Raw genomic sequence first — 21,030 nt, 5'->3', positions numbered from 1 at the left:
AATATTACTATTGTTATTATTATTATTATTATTATTATTATGACAAACATTTCTGACTCGAACTCTTTAAAGCTACAACCATCAAACTTCTGTCAGTCCATTCTGATCAGACTTACTGACAAAAATCCCATTACATTGAAAGAATATTTAAATGAGCTAAGACTACAAACTCCAATTTATATTTATTAATCTTAATCTAATCCTATTCTTTTAAAACTACTTTAAACTTAAAGACTTCAAACTTCAAGGCTTTAAAACTACCACCATTTTTCTTTCTTTTTTACCAGCCTTTCTCAACAACATCAAAGTTTTTCTTTACAAACTTTATCTAGTAGTAATTCACCTGCATCTGGTAAATTAACTAAATGTTTCTTGACATAAGACACTTATGTCTTACACTATGTATTAGGAATTAATGCATGATTTGGTAATCATTAAAGAATCCTTCAAGGATTCTACACTCTCAGAAAAAATAGGTACAAAAGCTGTCACTGGCACGGTACCCTTTCAAAAGGTTCTAATATGTGCCATTTAGGGACTAATATGTACCTTTGAGGTTCTAATATGCACTTATTTGGTACCAATATGTACATTTGATGTACTAATATGCACTTATTTGGTACTAATATGTACATTTGAGGTACTAATATGCACTCTTTTGGTACTAATATGTACATTTGAGGTACTATTATGCACTCTTTTGGTACCAATATGTACCTTTGAGGTTCTAATATGCACTTATTTGGTACCAATATGTACATTTGATGTACTAATATGCACTCTTTTGGTACTAATATGTACATTTGAGGTACTATTATGCACTCTTTTGGTACCAATATGTACCTTTGAGGTTCTAATATGCACTTATTTGGTACTAATATGTACATTTGATGTACTAATATGCACTTATTTGGTACCAATATGTACCTTTGAGGTTCTAATATGCACTTATTTGGTACCAATATGTACCTCTGATGTACTAATATGCACTCTTTTGGTACTAATATGTACATTTGATGTACTAATATGCACATTTGATGTACCAATATATACCTTTAAGGGGTTCTAATATGCACTCTTTTGGTACCAATATGTACCTTTGAGGTACTAATATGCACTTATTTGGTACCAATATGTACCTTTGAGGTACTAATATGCACTTATTTGGTACAAATATGTACATTTGATGTACTAATATGCACTCTTTTGGTACCAATATGTACATTTGATGTACTAATATGCACTCTTTTGGTACTAATATTCACTTATTTGGTACCAATATGTACCTTTGAGGTACTAATATGCACTTATTTGGTACCAATATGTACATTTGAGGTACTAATATGCACTTATTTGGTACCAATATGTACATTTGATGTAATATGCACTCTTTTGGTACCAATATGTACATTTGATGTACTAATATGCACTCTTTTGGTACCAATATGTACATTTGATGTACTAATATGCACTCTTTTGGTACCAATATGTACATTTGATGTACTAATATGCACTCTTTTGGTACTAATATGTACATTTGAGGTACTAATATGCACTCTTTTGGTACCAATATGTACCTTTTAAAAGGGTACCGCCCCAGTGACAGCTTTTGTACCTTTTTTTTCTGAGAGTGACTATATAAAAAATAAAACAAAATGTGACTTTAAAATGTTTTGATTAAATATCGCTGACATTATTAACTGATGTTGGATACATTGTTTCGACCTAAATTCAAACATTAAACAGAATTCAAAAAGTACTCAGAATGTAAAAACCTTTTACATAATATTAAAGCTGGATTGTATGTTTATCAAAATAAGTTTAGAGACCACTTTATAATAAATCCTATCATTTAATACATTATATACTGTATATATAGAAACAGCAATGAACAACATAATCTGAATACGTTTATTCAACAATAACTCATAAAACAGATGTCCACCCAATTGAACCACAGTAAAATAAAATCGATTCATTTATAAATATATACATATTTTGTTCGTAATTAAGAACACTGCAAAATCATCACGTCAGTTTGAGGATGTAACAAACAGATAAGCAGAACTTCAGCGTATAGATAAACATGTTTCTTGTTTGTTCAAATATTGTAAAACCATTACAGGGATTATCAGATGACATTCAGCTGGACTAAATCAAAGAGTAGAAGAATAATTCAACATACAACGATATGAAAGATTTCTAAATACATATAACAGGGACAATAACTGGAAAGTGGATTGACTATTGTAACGATGTTGTAACATCACAATAAAATTCAATTAAATAGTGCCAGTTGAAACACTTTAACTTAATGTAACTTTTGCATAAAACCACCTGTATATACTGCCTCACCGATCGAGAGCCAGGTAACTTTCACCTAAACATATTTCCAGTATTGCAGCTTCGAGAAGCCCTGAACACAGCTGGTCCTTGCGCTGGAGGTTTGGTGTTACCGCTGGATGTTACTGAAAGGCTGAAGTGGCGGCTGTAGTGGCGGCTGTGGCGGCGGCGGACTGGAAGCTTCTGTTAGTGATGACACCTTGAGAAAACTCGTCCTGGGCCTTCTGGAAGCTCGCGCCTGTGTGCCTGTACATGGAGTGAACCTGAAAACACACAGCAAAGTCAGTGAACGAGAGTATCGGATGCAGAACGATGAAGCACAGGAGGAGCAGAGTCAAGTCCATCAGCTTCAGTCGTTTCCTCTTCGTGTGTTCCTCATTTCATTCGCCAGTTTTGATTTATATGCAGTTTGATGATTGCGTTATTTTACACGTAAGCAAAGCTTCTATCGCTTGTTTCTGCTTCTTCTTCACTGCTCTTTTAATCCGAAGAGTCTGTACTCTTTCAGAAGATGCGGAACAGCAACATTTTAGAGGGAAAAAAAAACCTCTCCGGGTCAAAATGACCCAAACACAACATAAGGGTAAAAAAATAAATAAAAAGCTAAAATAAAATATAGTTGAAAAACTTGAAAAGTTGTCTTGGCAATAACCTGAAATAAGTTTAAGTTGAAGCACATAAGTTATTAACTGGAAATAAATAAAAACCATGACTAAAGCTTAAAAAAAATAGACCTAAATGTTATATATATAATATATATATATATATGAACTAATAAAATGACAAAAGCACATAACGAAACTCATTAAAATTAAACTAAAATTAACTTTGACAAACTAAACATAAAAATAAAAGATAATTCAAAATATTAATAAAACCAAGAGATGTAGGACAATAAAGCACAGAATGAGCAGAATCAAGTCCATCGGCTTCAGTCGTTTCCTCTTCGTCTGTTCCACATTTCATTCAGTAATGTTGGGCAGTTTTGATTTATATGCAGTTTAATGTTTGATGATTGTGTTATTATACTCGAGCGTAAGCAATGCTTATATCGCTTCTTACTGTTGAAGAACTTGAAAAGTTGTCTTGGCAATAAACTGAAATAAGTTGAAGCACTAAAATTATTAACTGGAAATAAATAAAAACCCTAACTAAAGCTTAAAAAAATAGACCTAAATAGTAATGTGATATATATATATATATATATATATATATATATATATATATATATGATTTTTTTTTTTAAAGGTTACACTTTATTTTACAGTGTCCTTGTTACATTGTTGCATGTACTTACCATAGTAATAACAGTAAATTATGGATAATTACATGTAACTAACCCTCAACCAAACCCTAATCCTACCCTAATGTAGTTGCTTAATATTACTCAGTACTTAAATATATAATTACACTGTAACAATGACACCTTAAAATAAAGTGCTAATAAAATGACAAAAGCACATAACAAAACACCAAAAAAAACAACTAAAATTAACATGAACAAACTAAACATAAAAATACAAGCTGGTTCAAAATATGAATAAAACCATAATAAAAACTGCAATACCACCGTGTCCAACTTACCATTTTGAGTAAGACGACGGCCAGCATGGCGTTGACCGAGAAGAAAGCAGCGACCAGCATCATGAAGACTGACACGGCTTTATTAATCCCGATCACAGTGATCGCCGTGATCCAGCCACTGATAGACAATCATATCAGAACATTACTGATCATTCAACATTCACATGCGCAATTTAATATTCTACAATATTACTGATCTGACACCAACTGAACTGAGCTGGACGATGACATCACTGTTTTCTCCAGAGCGGCTATATATATATATATATATATATATATAAATGAACTAAATTAATAACTTTTTTACACCAAAAACGAACCATCACTGGACTTACTCAAGCTGGACTGTGACGCTATTTTCTTCTAGAAACAAACTTTGTCTCATTATTTTCCTGTTATCTCTGTAAAGCTGCTTTGAAACGATCTCTATTGTAAAAAGCGCTATATAAATAAAGGTGACTTCACTTGACTTGCTTACAAAATCCACCAAACATACAATATGATCAACTTAATGGTTTAGGAAGTAACCCCACACCTCTCCTCAGCAAGCACACGATTTCAGCTATCATTCATTTGAAATGATGGTTAGAGATTAGTAGGATATTAATAGCAATGTTTGCCTCAGCAAGAGCCTAAGAAGAAAGTGTGAATGTTACGGTGTAACGATGCCCTCATGTCACGATCCGATACATATCACGATATTAAACTCACGATTCGATATTATTCAAGCGATACTCAGAGATATGATAAAAGGTTAACAAAAAATGTACTTGATTAAAATGCTAAATTTGGTATTACATTGGTGTGTAAATGAATATTCTTGGACTTGGTGCTGGAAACCCAAAGCACAGGACAATAGAGACACCAGAATAACAATATTCATGATTCTGAAGCTGAAAATACTGAATTATTTTGGACGAATATGCTTGATCTCTGTCACTGACTAGATATATTTAATATTTAATATAATGTCGGCCACTTTTTACTGGTAACAAGACATTTGACATTATCAGGACCCACAAATATTTCCCCATTGCATTATTATACATTATATTCAACATTATATATAGCAGTTTAATGAAGTTCTGACACTAAAACTCAACTAAAACCGAAATTTCCATTTTGGGTGAACTATACACAATACATATTGATGCACCCCTAGTAAACAGTATGAAAGTGTGAATGAAGAATGCACATTGCTGAGAAGAGTACAGGATGAGTCACACTCACAGAGAGAGACCCGGAAACCCAACACACACCGACAGATTATGAGGCGGCGATCAGTCTAAGAAACATGCCGAGAGGAAGAACACGTAAAGATTCAGATCACACACGTAAACCAGAGCGATCCACAGACGGAGAGACTCACCTGTTCCCCCAGCCAGGGATCCCCACGCTCTGAATGATGTACGTGATTACTTGGAAGGAGAAAATGAAGAAGAAAAAGAAGAAACTGAAGGAGCTGTCAGATCTGCAAAACAAAAGAAAAGTTATAGTTGAGATGATGATACTTACTTTTAAAATGTTTTTTTAAGTGTAACCTGTCAATAATCACCCTTTAATGACTAATATTATACATTCAGTGTGGATATATATACATACATACATACATACATACATACACACACACACACACACACACACACACACACACACACACACACACACACATATTTATACATATACAATATATAAACTGTAAATAAGTATACACATCATTTTGATTTTGCACTGATATTTTGGGCTATTTTGCTTCCATAACTTGTCATCTTTCAAAGTAGTGGAAAGAAAACATCCAACACATTTAAGTGTTTAATTTCAAGTGTTTTCTCTTTCTCTTCTTTTTTTTCTTCTTCAGAAATCTGCACTTTAGCAGCTTTACAGACACCAAACTTTACAGCTTTATTCCTATCTATATTCTGAAGGTTTTTACAGAGAGGTTTGTTCAGATTTAACATTTCAATCCTAAAAACATGGTGATTTTTTTTTTTTTTTATGGATGTAGTCAGTATTTTCTGATTTATGGAGTGATAAACAGAGAGATCCAAAACCTCCTCATTAAAAATGTTAACAAGATCACACGAAACTTTGGATCAGCTTTGTTCAGTGTTCAGATTTCTGTTCTGGAAATCTATGCAAATTAGTGCATATTTAAACTTGTAACACAAAACAACTGTCCTAATGTACTGGGTGAACTATAAGTGATATCTATTCACCGTTCGACTTTCCCTCACAAACTGTTATGACTTTAGAAATGTCACTCTCTTTATTGTAATGTAAAAAAGATAATGATATTTCATGGTAGAATTTGTTGTACCACTTTATGTTTAAATTTTAAGGGAGGGTAAAGCTAAAAAAATAATGGTAACACTTTACAATAAGGTTCATTAGTTAACATTAGTTAATGTATGAACTATGAACTAACCATGATTAATCTTTGTTAATGTTAGTTAATAAAAATACAGCTGTTCATGTTAGTTCACAGTGCATTAACTAATGTTAACAAACACAACATTTGATTTTAATAACGTATTAGTAAATTTTGTAATTAATATTAACTAAGATTAATAAATGCTGAAGAAGTGTTCATTCTTAGTTCATGTTAACTAAGGTAGTTAACTAATGAACCTTATTGTAAAGAGGGTTACACTTTATTTTAAGGTGTCATTGTTACAGTGTAATTATATATTTAAGCACTGAGTAATATTAAGCAACTACTATAGGGGTAGGGTAGGATTAGGATTTGGTTGAGGGTTAGTTGCATGTAATTGTGCATAATTGACTGTTATTACTATGGTAAGTACATGTAACATATGTAACAAGGAAACTGTAAAATAGTGTTACCGTAAAGTATTACCAAAATAATAATGTCACAGTGCAACACCTCAACACTGAACTCACTTAAAGGCCTTGTAAACGGGTCGGTACCAGCAGAGGAACGCGACGGGAGTGAACAAAAGAAACCAGAGGATTGCGAGTCCGAAGTCAACTCCTCGTGTCGTGTCGACAGAGAAATACACCAGACAGGCCAGCAGGTTCAGGAACAGCGTCACACTGTGGTCTGTGGAACAACAACATGTGCATTATTATCCAGGCTTACGCAGAGCATGAGCATTTCCTCAAATGTTTGCTAACAAGCATTGCTACTAGCAGACAACCGTACTTCTCTAACTAATTTGCAGCATGTAGTACGCAGAGGTTAAAGAGGTTAAATATTTCCGGCCAAACCCCATTCCACAGCCTGTCACACACCCCGTTTAAGAGCAGTTTTTTCTTCTTCTTAGGAGTATAGTGAGTGTATGCTTATCCTTCACAAATGAAATACTCAAAGAACATTTGCATTTAAAGAAAGGCCATTTTAAACTGCGTTTCTATTATTTACACACTTTATGAAATTTCTCTGTTTTCAATCGATTGCTTTTACAAGACTTGACTCTTTGTGATGTAGTCATACAAATAATTAACCATTTGCATAACTTAAACAATCAAATAATAAAAGCCAACAAAGCTTTTGCATCTTTTGCATGCATGGAATACTCGGGTGACATACTACACTGGAAACAATTAGCAGTATAAACCGTCATGAAATATTCAGAATGCAAATGTTAAAACATTTTTATTTTTACACAAATATGATTATAGCAAGAAAGTCTGTAAATTTGTAATTGTAAATGTAACCTAAATTATTCAACCCCCATTGCAAATCAGGTTTATTGGCAAAATGTACAGACTTTCAGCTGTTTGCAATGAACGAATCAAACAAAAGTCATTAAAATAGCTCAACACAACAAATGTTTCAAGTGGTTTCCCCAAATTTAACTGAAAATGCAACTTTTAATGCCTTATTCAACGCCCTGAATAGAGTCCCTCACAACAGCACAAATCTGCAAAACTGGTGTTGTCTCAAGCCCACCTGATGCAACTTATCAAGGGCTTCATTAGTTGCACCAGGTGTGCTTGAGCTAGAACACACAAAATATCTGAACTGGCTAGGTTTGTTGAGTGTCACGTTTGACTGCACGTCAAAAGAATGGTCCAAAAAGTTAAGAGAAGATATCGTCGCCCTTCACAAACAAGGAACAGGATACAAAAAGATTGCGAAGGCACTACATGTTCCTAGAGACAGAGGGTGCTTCTCAATTCTTATTTTTGCATCCTCGTTAGGGTTGGGACAATATATCGATGCATCGCGATTCGTGGATCGATTCCAATTTTTTCCGAATGCATCGCGAATCGATTCTGAGCTTAGTTTTTATCAGCAGATGGCGATATAGGCTAGTTTTTAACCACGCGCACAAATGCTCACGAAGAAGAGCGCTCGTGTGTTCGGCTGAGTCTGGGAAATGTACTCGCACCTCAGAATGCTTTTATGACGCAAGATTAATATAAACAGCCCACTGCAAACACCCTTGGAATTCGCTTCAACCTTTTCGAACTTTATGAATGATTATTTTAAAGAAGGTTCAAGTGGTGTGTGTGTGTCTAAGGCATTGGAAGCCAGCAGATTATGGCTGTTTCTAGAGTACGCAATGCCATCTGCTGTTAAAAAATACCCTCGAGAGAGAATCGCGATGCATTCGGAAAAAATTGGAATCGATCCAGAATCATTTCTCGATTCACGATGCATCGATTTATTGTCCCAGCCCTAATCCTCGTTTCCTTTCCTCGCGTCTCAGCTCCACCCCCTGTAGGATGCGAGGGACGGCTGCAAGAAAAGAAAAGGAGGACGGAGGAATCGAATGAAAACTTATTTATACATTGGAATACTTGATCACTCGAGCGTCACTTCACAGCGTCATCAGTAGCGCTCAAAGGATCTGCCCTTATGTTGTTGAAGTTTGGTTATTTAACAAATTCATAATAAATAATAATAAAGCAAGATACCCTGTTGAAATATGCGAGATGTGTTTTTAATTTAAAGCTGCAGTCCATAGTTTTTCCTCTGTTCAAAACGTTCAACATTCTGGTTGCCATTGAAGTCCATTGTATGGAAAAAAAATCCTGAAATGTTTTCCTCAAAATACTTAATTCATTTTCCACTGAAGAAAGAAAGACATGAACATCTTTGATGGCATTGGGGTGAGTAAATTATCAGGAAATTTTCATTTTGAGGTGAACTAATCCTTTAAGCCCTAGTCGCACTGGATTGGTATTATCTGGGGACCTCGTGTAATATAGAAATTACCCCGCCACATCTGAATTTCGTGTGGCGCATTCGCACGGGATAAAGGAAGCCTGTGATTTTACTCGAATTTACTGAATTTACTGACTTATCTCCCGGATATGATGTCAATAGGCAATTGCTTGGAAATGTCTTGTTGTTATAGGTCTAGCTGTATGATATAGCATAAACAGAAGAATGTTCCTCACCGCATGCTGCTATACATGTCATCCATCTCCATCTAATCATTCTTTATGTTTTTGCTCTTCTGATGGTTTTCAGCTTTCTCTTTCTGCTAATTGTATAGTTGTATCATATCATGGTGTATAGCGATATGACCCAGCACCCAAAATACTATCAAAACACTCCAACGCAGCCTCCATTCTTCACGAAAGATGGACAAAAAAAGTGCACAGGAAACAAAAACCTTGAAAAAATTATAAACGACCCGCCAAATCACAGAGATGCCGATTCACACGGAATTAATATGATCACAGGACCTCGGTGTTCGGCGAAATATGGTAGGGCATTTGCGGGGGAATTTTTACTTTACAAATTACAGACATGGCCGATTCGCACGGGATTAAGATCACAGACAACCTCCGCAATTATTACAAATGACTAGAGCTCACCAGGTAATACTTATCCCGTGCGAATAGGGCTTTAGTTGCAGAAGTCGTCCTGGAAGATACAGTGGCATCACAGTCACATGACTTGAACCCCACAGAAAATCTCTGGTGGGATTTGAAGGAGGACGTTGCATCACACAAACTCAAGAATATTACTGAACTGGAAGCCATTGCTCACGAGGAACGGGCTCAGATTCCTCAGAAACGCTGCCAGAAGCTGGTGTCCGGTTATACAGCTCGTTTGCAGCAGCTCATAGCAGCAAAAGGCTGTTTTACTAAGTACTAAAGATGCTTGCCATGAAGGGGTTGAATAATTTTGAGACAGCAGAAGTCATTAAAAGTTGCATTTTAAGTTGAATTTGGGGAAACCACTTGAAACATTTGTTGTGTTGAGCTATTTCAATTACTTTTGTTTGATTTGTTCATTGCAAACAGCTGAAAGTCTGTACATTTTGCCAATAAACCTAAATGGGGGTTGAATAATTTTGATTGCAACTGTATTCCATGTTATTCCATTAAGTCTGTGTTCACTTACACATCCAGAGGTAGTACATCATCTTGCAAACCCGTTGATATTCCACAGGAATTTCTTCATTAAAATCCTGATAAAAGCAAGGTTTTATGGGGAGAAACCTGGGCAAAGGTGGCCAGTTGTTTTCTTTACCTGCAAGCAAACATTCCTTCATGTCAAGAGTGCAGAAGAACATCTACAGAGTGAGATCAGTGCTGTAGTGTTCATTACATCAATGAGCTCATTGTTTCTGCATTCAATTATTACATTGTTTAAATTAATACATTTTTAGCTAACTGTGATTTTGTATATGTACAATTCTGAAATACATAACTTAGACAGTTCCCTCTGATAACAGATCACTCTAAATTGTAATGTGGACTCATACACTTTCTGTGAAGCTGCTTTGAAACGATGTGTATTGTGAAAAGTGCTATACAAATAAACGTGAATTGAATTGTAGTGTCTCACCTCGTGCAGTGTCTCGTTCCCGAAGCTCCTGTTCTTTACGCTCCAGCTCCGCTGCTTTCTTCTCCAGCTCCGCTTGCTGACGGATGAGCTCCGCCTGTCCCGCTGCGACACCGGCCTGATGGAGGAACCACACACACACTTACACACTAACACACTAACACACTGCGACACCGGCCTGATGGAGGAACCACACACACACTTACACACTAACACACTAACACACTGCGACACCGGCCTGATGGAGGAACCACACACACACTTACACACTAACACACTTACACGCTGCGACACCGGCCTGATGGAGGAACCTCACACACACTTACACACTGAAGCTGTGTTCGAGTGCCTTTGGGAGGATGTGTAATCAGTAGCGTTTAGGGGTGTAACGGTACATGTATTCTTCTCCAGATCAGAGCAAGCCACACAACTCCTTGTCCAAGCTCTTGTTCTCTCCAGACTGGATTATTGTAATGCTCTCTGCCTTCCGGCATGCACTATCAAGCCTTAACAACTGATCCAGAAAGCAGCAGCGAGTTTCATCAGTTTGCACTGGCTGCCGCTCGCATCAAATTCAAGGCACTGATGTTTGCCTATAAGACAACCACTGGCTCTGCACTCCTATACCTAAACTCACTAGTTCAGACTTATGTGTCCTCCAGAAGCTTGTGTTCTGCAAGTGAATGACACCTCGTGGTGCCATCATCCCAAAGAGGCACGAAATCACGCTCACCTGGACTGTTCCCAGCTGGAGCAATGACCTATCTCAGTTCTGAACAGCTGAGTCTATAGCCATTTTCAAAAATGTGCTATGAGTACTGTGCTAGGCTAACTGAGACTTGTTACAGCACTTGTATACGGCTGCACTCTTGTTCATACTGTTGCTCTGTCGAGTCCTGTCACGTAATCCGGCCTGTCAATCATCTAGTCAGAGATGAAATCCTCCACATTTCAATTCATTTCATTTCCTACCGTATCGTAGAGAAATGCAGAAGCGTTGATCTGCAGTCGAGGGTCTTTCATGCGGAGACTCTCCTCATATTAATAGTTTTAATAGATAGTTTTATTAAGTTCTCTTTTATCAAATTGATTTTTAAATGTGTGAATAATCTCGCACCAGGTGTACTTTGTCAATATGTTACAAAAACAAATACTAATAGAATCACCACTAGGGGATCAGCAAATGGCAACTGCAGGGTGGCACAGCGCAAAACCACTTTCGGTCAGTCATCTTTTTCTGTAAAAGGGATACATTTTTGGAATGTCCTACCAACAGAAATAAAAACACTAACCAATCTGAAACCGTTTAATGAAAAGGTGAAACACTGGCTGAAACAAAACCAAATCTGTGATCACTGATTATGTCACTGTGCAGACACACTCATAAATGGACATATACATACGGATAGAGAGATAGATACATGCGCGCACATACACGCACACATACATACACACAGATACAGATATATGTATATAATGTTATTGTTATTGTTGTTTCTGGTGTTTGTTTCTGTTTCTCTTGATAATGTTGATGTATGTAGCCTAACCAGGGACAGGGGTTGCAAATTAGCTTCAGCTAGAAACCCTATATGCAACACATCGGTTCAAGTTATTGTAACCTGTTACAATGTGTCTCTTTTGCATTGTCCCTGACAAATAAACAAATAAATAAAAATAAAATAATGCATTTAAAAGTTAGTGGCCAAACGGATCTTTATAAAAGTCCACATTGTTATTGCAGATGAAATATAACACGGATAACATTAAATACATATATTTTTTTATCAGATTAAACTTTGATTAGTCACTCAAACCTTTATCTAAACCTCTCACCGTTTGCTAACCACCACAACAGGAAAAAGTGCAGAACCCAAAGCAAGAGTTCAGATGCACGTGAGAGTCAGCAGCTCAGCGTATGGGCTATGGCGATTCATTTTCGTGACGCGCTCCACAGACTTCACGGAAAGGAAACCGGGACGGCAGAAAGCGGTGAAAGAGTGTACAGAAATAAAAACAGACCCTTTCGAATGACGTCTTACTCTTATCTGTGGGACCATAAATGACGGAGTATTTTAAGTGGTTTTCGCTGTTATAATGAGACAAAATCATTTGGCAATGTGATGATTGGTGTCGTGTAAATCTCACTACAGTGAGAAATATTGAAATATGAATCCTCAGGTGTCGCGTCACTCTCTGTCTCCTCATTGAAACTCACTGAATTAATCTTGCTAAACGCATTTAAATCCAAAATGAAAGACATATATGTAAATGTTTTTAGATCGTAAAAATGATTTAAAATGATTTTATGAAGTGTTAGTTTCAGTTTTCTGTGTTATTTGTCTGTACCGATGTGTTTGTATTCTTTTTTATATGCTGCTGCCTGTCTTGGCCAGGTCACCCTTGCAAAAGAGGTTCTTAAAGGAGATCATAGGTTTAGTACCTATGATCACACGCGTGAACTCGACAATCGACTACTGTGGACTTCGACTGAAAACAGGATGTAAATACAGGTATGTCCTCTGGCTGAATAAACATCATTTTTTATATATTTCTTTCACATCTACTGCAGTCAGATTCACCCGAGTTCACCCTGAAGGAATCACTCACATGACCTGTGCACTTGTAATGACACATCAAGGATGTTAAGAGGCTAAAAGCAGGTTTAAAACTTGCCCCATTGAAGTCAACAGGGTGCAAATTTTAAAAAGAGGATAACACGGTGTAGGCAACACCGATTTTTGTCGTTGTTCTCTGTACTGACAGCACTCCAAATGTACAAAAAAATGAGCTCAATGTTAAAATTGACCGGAGTTCTCCTTTTATCTCAATGGGATTCTCCTGGTTAAATAATAAATAAAAAAATTGGAAAGATGAAGTAGAGTCTTTTTCTCTTTCTTGCTCATCTTTACGTGATTTCTTGAAAAAACGTTGTGCATCCGCCATTGTCACCGCATGTTAAAGTCCCACTGAAGTGCCTTGGAACGCACATCTTTGTATGATGATACGTTGATCTAATTTGCACTGAACCGGGAAGCTAAGGCGGGACATATTGAATGGCTCCTCCCCCTTTTCAATTAGCCAATAGGGTTTAGTTTACCTCACAGACTGACAGCATCATGGAAGCGAATCCGAGCGCTGATGATACTTTGGATTCAATAGTAGAGGATTCATTCATTTCATTCTTAACCAACGTACAGCTGGAAAACAATAAAACTCAAACCCATATTGCTCCATAACGTGAGAATGGTCGCTTCGGCCAGATGGTATTTATAGTAGAGGGGGCGGAGCTTTAGATTCTAGAGAGCATCTGATTGGACAGAAGATGTGATGAAGCTGAAGTCCGGAATGATCCATGATCCATTTTAGTGGAAGTGAGAGACTGTAAGTTTTGAATGCTTATATCTCCTAAATGTGAATGTTGTCATTGTTTTGGAACACACCAGCTTATTCATAACCTTAAAGCTAACATATTCATACTTAAAGCTAAAAAAAATTACATTTTGATTTCAGGAGGCCTTTAAAGATCTCTCACACGCAAAGAAAATGACATCGTAAGCTACGATGGCGGACATGTAAATGTACCAAACTCCTATTGAACCGTGACCCCCGAAACAGAGGCACGTACCGAACCGGGACTTCTGTGTACCGTTACACCCCTAGCAGCTTTTCTTCTTTCATGCTGTACTATGATAAATATGAATCAGCATACAAATATTACGGTTCTGCATGAATATTGTACTAACTTGTGGACTGGGCTCCACAGTCGTCTGGAGGACCGCTGGTTGAGAAGCGACTGAAACAGGGATGGTGCTTCCACCCTGAAGAAGAGAGAGGGAAAATATTCAATTCAAACTCTTTGCTTGTGATTTCATTCAGTGTAAAACACAAGAGTTCCAGTGGAAAACTCAAAACTTCCTAAAGGAATATATTATCATAAATAGGAATAATTCCTGAAGGAATCAAATATTGAAAAAAGGAAAGAGAAATGAACTTACGTGTGGGGATTCCAGTTTATCTACTGTAGTTTTTAATAGGACTTCTATTTTATTCTTTTATGTTTGAGCAATAATTAAAAATTTTTGACTTCTTATAATTTTAAGTCAGTCTTGAAGATCAAATCAAATTCTGAATAAATGTCAATCCCGTTTCAAACAGGATTTCAATTTATGCAGCAGGATAGTTTTGGATCCACATTATGACAGAGGAATATGATCCTGTTGATATGCCTGTACTGTGACCCGAGGAACTGATGATTGTTGGTTTTGTTTGTAGGATGAGGATTGGAAACGCTCAGGCTTACCAGAGCAGCGGCTGTGAACGGGTTAAACTCTCCGACGCCATCGACTGCAGTGCTGGTCACCTGAGTGACTGATGGATCCTGCCGGGCACAACAAATATCACTTGTCTATCATTAAACACTGTATGTTATGAACGTTTTTGGGTGCCAAAGCATTCTTTAAAGTACTTTGGAGGGCCATGTACCATGACATCTCTCGAAATATTCCCATCTCACATTGGCAGAGCGTGTTTTGACTTTTATTCATTCCCAGGATATGATATTCTTGATATCAACAAGTCAATTTCCACTAGTAAAAAAAAGTGAATTCTTGATATCAACAATGACGTCATCACTTGCAGAAATCAAATTCTTCATATCAAGAATTAAATTTCAACTAGTGAAATCTGTAAGTGTATTTTCACTAATTAAATGTCACCAAAGGCTGCCATTCAAATTAATTGTTACTAGAAATTTCTATTTCACATTTCAGCTATGCATTGCTTACTAGCAGAAATATCATTTTTGATATCAATAATAATTGTTACTAGTAAAATTATAAATTCATGATATCAAAAACAAAATTTTCACTAGTTGAGATGTATTTCAACATGTTAAATTTGTTATTTCTGATATCAGTAATTAGGAGAGTAATTTCAGATATCTAAAATGCCTTTCTTACTAATAACAATCACATTCACGAGACTAGCATGTGACACTTGTAAGAATCAAATTATTGATATCAAAACTGAAAATGTTTCTAGTAGCAATTCAATTGTTGATTAAGAACAGACATTTGCACCGGTAACCATGTAATTATTGATCAATTAAAAATAATGATTTTTTTTTCTAGTAAGAATTGTATTTCTGATATTTAAAATTGGAAGTAAAAAAATCACTTCTCGATATCAAAAATGAATTTGAATGGCAGCCTATGGTGACATTTAACCAGTGAAAATACAATAACAGACATCAAGAATGATAGTTTTTACTAGTTGATATTTAATTCTTGATATCAAGGTGATTCAAGGTATTTCTGTGAGTGATTACGTCATTGTTGGTATCAATAATTTACATTTTTACTAGCAGAAATCGAATACCTGATATCAAGAATCAGCATTTGAACTAGTGAAAACTGAATTGTTGATATCTGTGAATGAATAAAAGTCAACACGGCTGGGCTTAGCCGACACGGTAAAGAAGATGCACCTGTTTGATTTGTATAGGATTCGTGCACTTATCGCGTGAAGTGATGGATCAAAGTTTATGCCAAAATGCTTGGTTCTCTACATAATGATGATGAACAGTGTTATGAAATGCTCACGACGGCATAAAAAAAATCGGTTGTTATATTTAAAGACAACTTAAAACAAAAACAAAAACTACTTCCTGGATCGTCATCGGAAGGTGATTGGCTTGTAACCCGAACAGTGAGATTTGATTGGCTGAGCCCTCTCACGCTCACCTTTCTCCGGTGACTCCGAACCAAACAAACAGGTTCACAGTGAAAAATACAAATATATTACATATTACCTAAGACATAATAAATCATTAGGTGTTTACCTGGAAAGGATTGACATCAACTGGTTCGGCAAAGGGGTTGTTATCGAATCCAGACATCTTGTCGTGCGGCAAGCACAGGTGTTCTCGTGCTCCGTGTACCTGCCAGCGCAACTCACTGACCGCTGCGCATGCGCGGTGCATTCATTCATGACGTCACTGCAGGGCTCTAGTTTGGATCTCATCTCACTGTGAACCAGCTCTGCTTACACACACTACTTGAAATGAATACGTCTTGAGTTCTGATGTAGAGTTAAACTAAAAAACGTGCACTAACATAACATTTTAATAGCATGGTATTATGTGGAGACTTGCAAAAGGGAAGAAAACAGGAAGGTTTTTTTTTTTTTTTAAACCTGCAATTCACAGCTATTCATGCCTATCTCTCTGTCTCTGGTGAAATCAAAATATCTCCGCACCTTTGGCAGCGGTCTTACAGGTTTAACAGCTCTGACACGATTATACTTCCTTTAGGCCGGTGTCCTGACAAACCGGGTCTCTAACAACTATCAGTTAATGATTATACTAAGTACATACGAACGATATTAATTTTAAATATGTATAGGTTACTATATAGTGCATCATAAAACAAATTGAACGTTTCTTTCACTTGATAAACTGTTAATTAATAACTTGACTTGTTACAAGAGAATGCATAACATTTTTTATATAGAATGTCACCTGGTGGCTATTTTTGGTATTACGCCTAAATAAAATCCCATAGGAACTTCAATTTTTGTGATATCAACAACTTGGTTAGACATTACAAGTTACAAAATTACATTATATACAATATATATATTTTGTATAAATATAGATGTAGATTTACATGTGCTTTACAGTAAACTTAAAGGGGTGGTATAATGCCCTTTTCACAAGATGTAAAATAAGTTTTTGATGTCCCCAGAGTGTGTATGTTAAGTTTTAGCTCAAAATACCCCACAGATATTTTTATATAGCATGTTAAAATTGTCACTTTTTGAGGGTGAGCAAAAACGCACCGTTTTTGTAAGTGTTCCTTTAAATGCAAATGAGCTGCTGCTCCCGGCACAGGGGGCGGAGCTACAGCTCCCGGCACAGGGGGCGGAGCTACAACAGCTTGTGTCCTTTTAGCTTACACAGACACACACTGAAAATTTCAAAAACTTTTAGCCTTTTATGTTCAAACCGGAGTCAGACAATGATGGAGAGACTCGAGAAGAAGAGACAACATGTAGAAGCAACAGGACATTTCTGTATGGTTAGTTGATGAATTTATGTAGCTTATGTGTAGTTATCTTCTAGTCATTGATTAGCATATTCTGTCTTGATAATCTATAAATCGTGTTCAGGGGGCGGGGTTTATGTAAATTTTAGGGTTGGTGATGTCACTAACCCGGGAGGAATGTGGTGTAGTCTCTACCAGCCGTTTGCTGTAGTCCTTAAAAAGCACTTTCTTTAAAAGCAAATATCTCCCTTTGCTTTGAACTTTGAGCGTTGTAACTTTGCAGATGTTGTTTAAGCTCAAACAGCAACATTACACACTAACTAAAGTTAGAAAAGTCAAATCATACTCAACCACTCCTTTAAACTTCTTTTACACTTTCATTTCAGCATATACATATAAATATAGATGTAGATGTTTAGTACAGTACATTTGCTTTACAGTAAACTTAAAGGAGTGGTATAATGCCCTTTTCACAAGATTTAAAATAAGTCTCTTCGACGTCCGCAGAGTGTGTATGTGAAGTTTTAGCTCAAAATACCCCACAGATATTTTTATATAGCATATTAAAATCGTCACTTTTTGAGGGTGAGCAAAAATGCACCGTTTTTGTGTGTGTTCCTTTAAATGCAAATGAGCTGCTGCTCCCGGCACAGGGGGCGGAGCTACAACAGCTTGTGTCCTTTTACCTCACACAGACACACACTGAAAATTTCAGAAACTTTTAGTCTTTTATGTTCAAACCGGAGTCAGATGATGTCAACGGAGTCAATGATGGAGAGACTCAAGAAGTGACGACATGTAGAAGCAACAGGACATTTCTGAATGGTTAGTTGATGAATTTATGTAGCTTATGTGTAGTTATCTTCTAGTCATTGATTAGCATATTCTGTCCTGATAATCTATAAATCACGTTCCCGGGGGCGGGGTTTATGTAAATTCTAGGGTTGGTGATGTCACTAACCCGGGAGGAATGTGGTGTAGTCTCTACCAGCCGTTTGTTGTAGTCCTTAAAAAGCAATTTCTTTAAAAGCAAATATCTCCCTTTGCGTTGAACTTTGAGCGTTGTAACTTTGCAGATGTTGTTTATGCTCAAACAGCAACATTACACACTAACTAAAGTTAGAAAAGTGAAATCATAATCAACCACTCCTTTAAACTTCTTTTACACTTTCATTTCAGCAATAATCTGCTGAGGATCATCTTTAAAAAAGAGACCAATCTTAGTTCTGTACTCCAAATCATTCATGAACTACAACCATTTCCATTTGAATGGTGCATTCTTAACGGGTGGGGGGTTAAACAGTTAAACAAGACGAGACTAAAGCGTGATGAACAGGTCATTCAAGTTCTGTCTCAAATCAAAGTACAAAAAATAAACCCTGAATGTGGGTGGCAGAAGCCAGCAGCACAGCAACTCACATCTTTCACTTTAACAAACCAGTACTCATTTGTTCAAAATGTGTAATTTATTTTACAACCATTGACTTTTTTTTTCTTTCTCTTTCATAAGAAATATTTGTTCAACACATGACAGAAGACAAATCAGTTTGCTGAGTCCTGCAGTGTCAGCGATGCATGAGATCTAAATAACAGAATATAAATTAACACTCACTCCTGTGAAAAACACCGTCACATGCAGAAACCCTTCACAAACCGTGTCACCGGGCAGAACCGCAGATGAGGCGGACAGTCATTCGTGATCTTTGCAGAAACTATAGTGACTAGATGGTCTATTTTGCTGGTGGCACAATTTTTGTTCATTTTGCATCAATAACTAGTGATGGACATACTCATAATCACGTACAGCAGTTGAATGCGAGCGGTGTGTCGAATCCAAATGCACTTCTGTGGATTACTATATGGTTTTTAATTAAATATTTAGAAAAAGAATAGGGTGTATCGCACTATATATACAGGCAGAAGAGACCATCTGGTAATATATTAAGTCATATTTAAGTCATTTTCTGGCAAGAGGTAATTCATGAATGATCAAGGATTTTCTGAAAAATAATGCTGATTATATATATATATAAGAAAAGAAAAAAAAGTAAGTAACAGCAATCTAGTAACTCTGTGGCTTTGTGTTTTAACACTGGTTTCTTTGAGGCAGAATAAACAGGGATGGAAACGACTGACGGATGGCTGTTGAAGTAATGACTTAATACACTGTGTGGCGATCTGGAAGACTTCCGAGTCTCCGTTTAGCGTTGGGATCCTCTGGCATTATAACACCAGTTTGCTTGGTCCCTTTAATGGCATCATTTCCCTCCAAGCACAACACAAAAAGCAGCACAAACACATCCAGAGGTTTTCTCATAAGACACACACTTCCAACACACACTTCTCTTCTCCAACGCATTCAAAGATATAATATATGAATTCAACAACCCAGCAGTCGCTGGTGCTCTGGCTTTGTACACTATAATATATTTATATAGATTTATATGTCAATAAAATGTATTAAATAGGATTGGGCGCAAATGCATCTCAGAGAACGCTGCTCGCGTGATTCTACACTGTAAACGTTAAAGCAGCTCGAGTTCATCAATGGCTTCGTCGTCTCGCACCTTTCGGAACGCCACGGAACTCCCGATCGACGATCGAAGGAGGACATTCCGTTTCGGAACGTTTCAACATTCCCTTTTCCCTGCTTTTGGGAAGCGCTGCCCCCATCTCCGTTCCTCTCAACATGGCACTTAAGGACTATAATGCAGCAAAAGTGAGCGTTAGCAGGGAGAACGAGCTCTTCTCCGGTCCTTCGGTCTTCACACCATGAACTCGTTGCTCCCGTACACCACCACCTGCGGGGCCGGCAGATCCGGATCCCTCTTCTCTCCGGTGGGATTGTCCCGGTGTCTCTGAGGCGAGCTCTTGACGGCCTGCAGACGCTGTTTGCCTTTCTCGGGGTTGAACGTGCCTCGGCTGGTGAACTGCGCGCGCTCCTCGTCGTCCTGGTCCAGGCCGTCCGGCGGGTATAATCGGGTCGAAGGCGATTTGGACCGCAAGCGTAATTTCTGGGTTCTGGTCGGCTGCATGTAGGAGGACGACACGGAGGAGACGGTGGAACTGGAGTCCACGGAGTCCAGGGATTCGGGCTGTCTCCGCAGAACTCTCCTGCTCTTCACTTCAGTCTTCTTGGGCCTCGAGACGGCCAGCGCTGGGCCTCGCTCTGAGGAGAGGCAAACATCAACACCATCAACAACAACATCAACAACAACATCAACAACATCAACACCAACATCTACAAAGCAGCAGCAGCTTCGCCTGGTTCAGATTACACGATTTTAATTT

The 21,030-nt window shown here is 37.2% G+C and overlaps 2 protein-coding genes across 9 annotated transcripts in view; both read right to left on the bottom strand.

Moving 5' to 3' along the window:
* Nucleotides 1–1,897: 1,897 nt before the first annotated feature.
* Nucleotides 1,898–16,752, bottom strand: scamp2l (secretory carrier membrane protein 2, like). Its single transcript, XM_084404200.1, has 9 exons — nt 16,536–16,752; nt 14,997–15,074; nt 14,440–14,514; nt 10,700–10,814; nt 10,253–10,381; nt 6,829–6,988; nt 5,297–5,398; nt 3,928–4,045; nt 1,898–2,606 (listed from the first exon to the last, which is right to left on the bottom strand). The coding sequence occupies exons 1-9, from the start codon at nt 16,674–16,676 to the stop codon at nt 2,466–2,468; spliced, it is 1,059 nt and encodes a 352-aa protein (XP_084260326.1). The 5' UTR covers nt 16,677–16,752; the 3' UTR covers nt 1,898–2,465.
* A 2,431-nt stretch (nt 16,753–19,183) lies between these two features.
* myo9aa (myosin IXAa) overlaps nt 19,184–21,030 on the bottom strand; it is a 205,631-nt gene continuing 203,784 nt past the window's right edge. For all 8 annotated transcript variants that reach the window (XM_084405057.1, XM_084405054.1, XM_084405056.1 and 5 more), the window contains one exon: nt 19,184–20,908. In XM_084405057.1, the coding sequence (XP_084261183.1) occupies nt 20,505–20,908 (404 nt within the window). In that variant the 3' untranslated portion in view covers nt 19,184–20,504. The remainder of the gene's footprint in view (nt 20,909–21,030) is intronic.

The sequence above is a fragment of the Rutilus rutilus genome (assembly GCF_951802725.1).
Source record: "Rutilus rutilus genome assembly, chromosome: 3".
NCBI classification, from domain to species: Eukaryota; Metazoa; Chordata; class Actinopteri; order Cypriniformes; family Leuciscidae; genus Rutilus; species Rutilus rutilus.
Note: the sequence above shows the minus strand (reverse complement) of the source record. Positions and strands in the feature narration are given on the sequence as shown.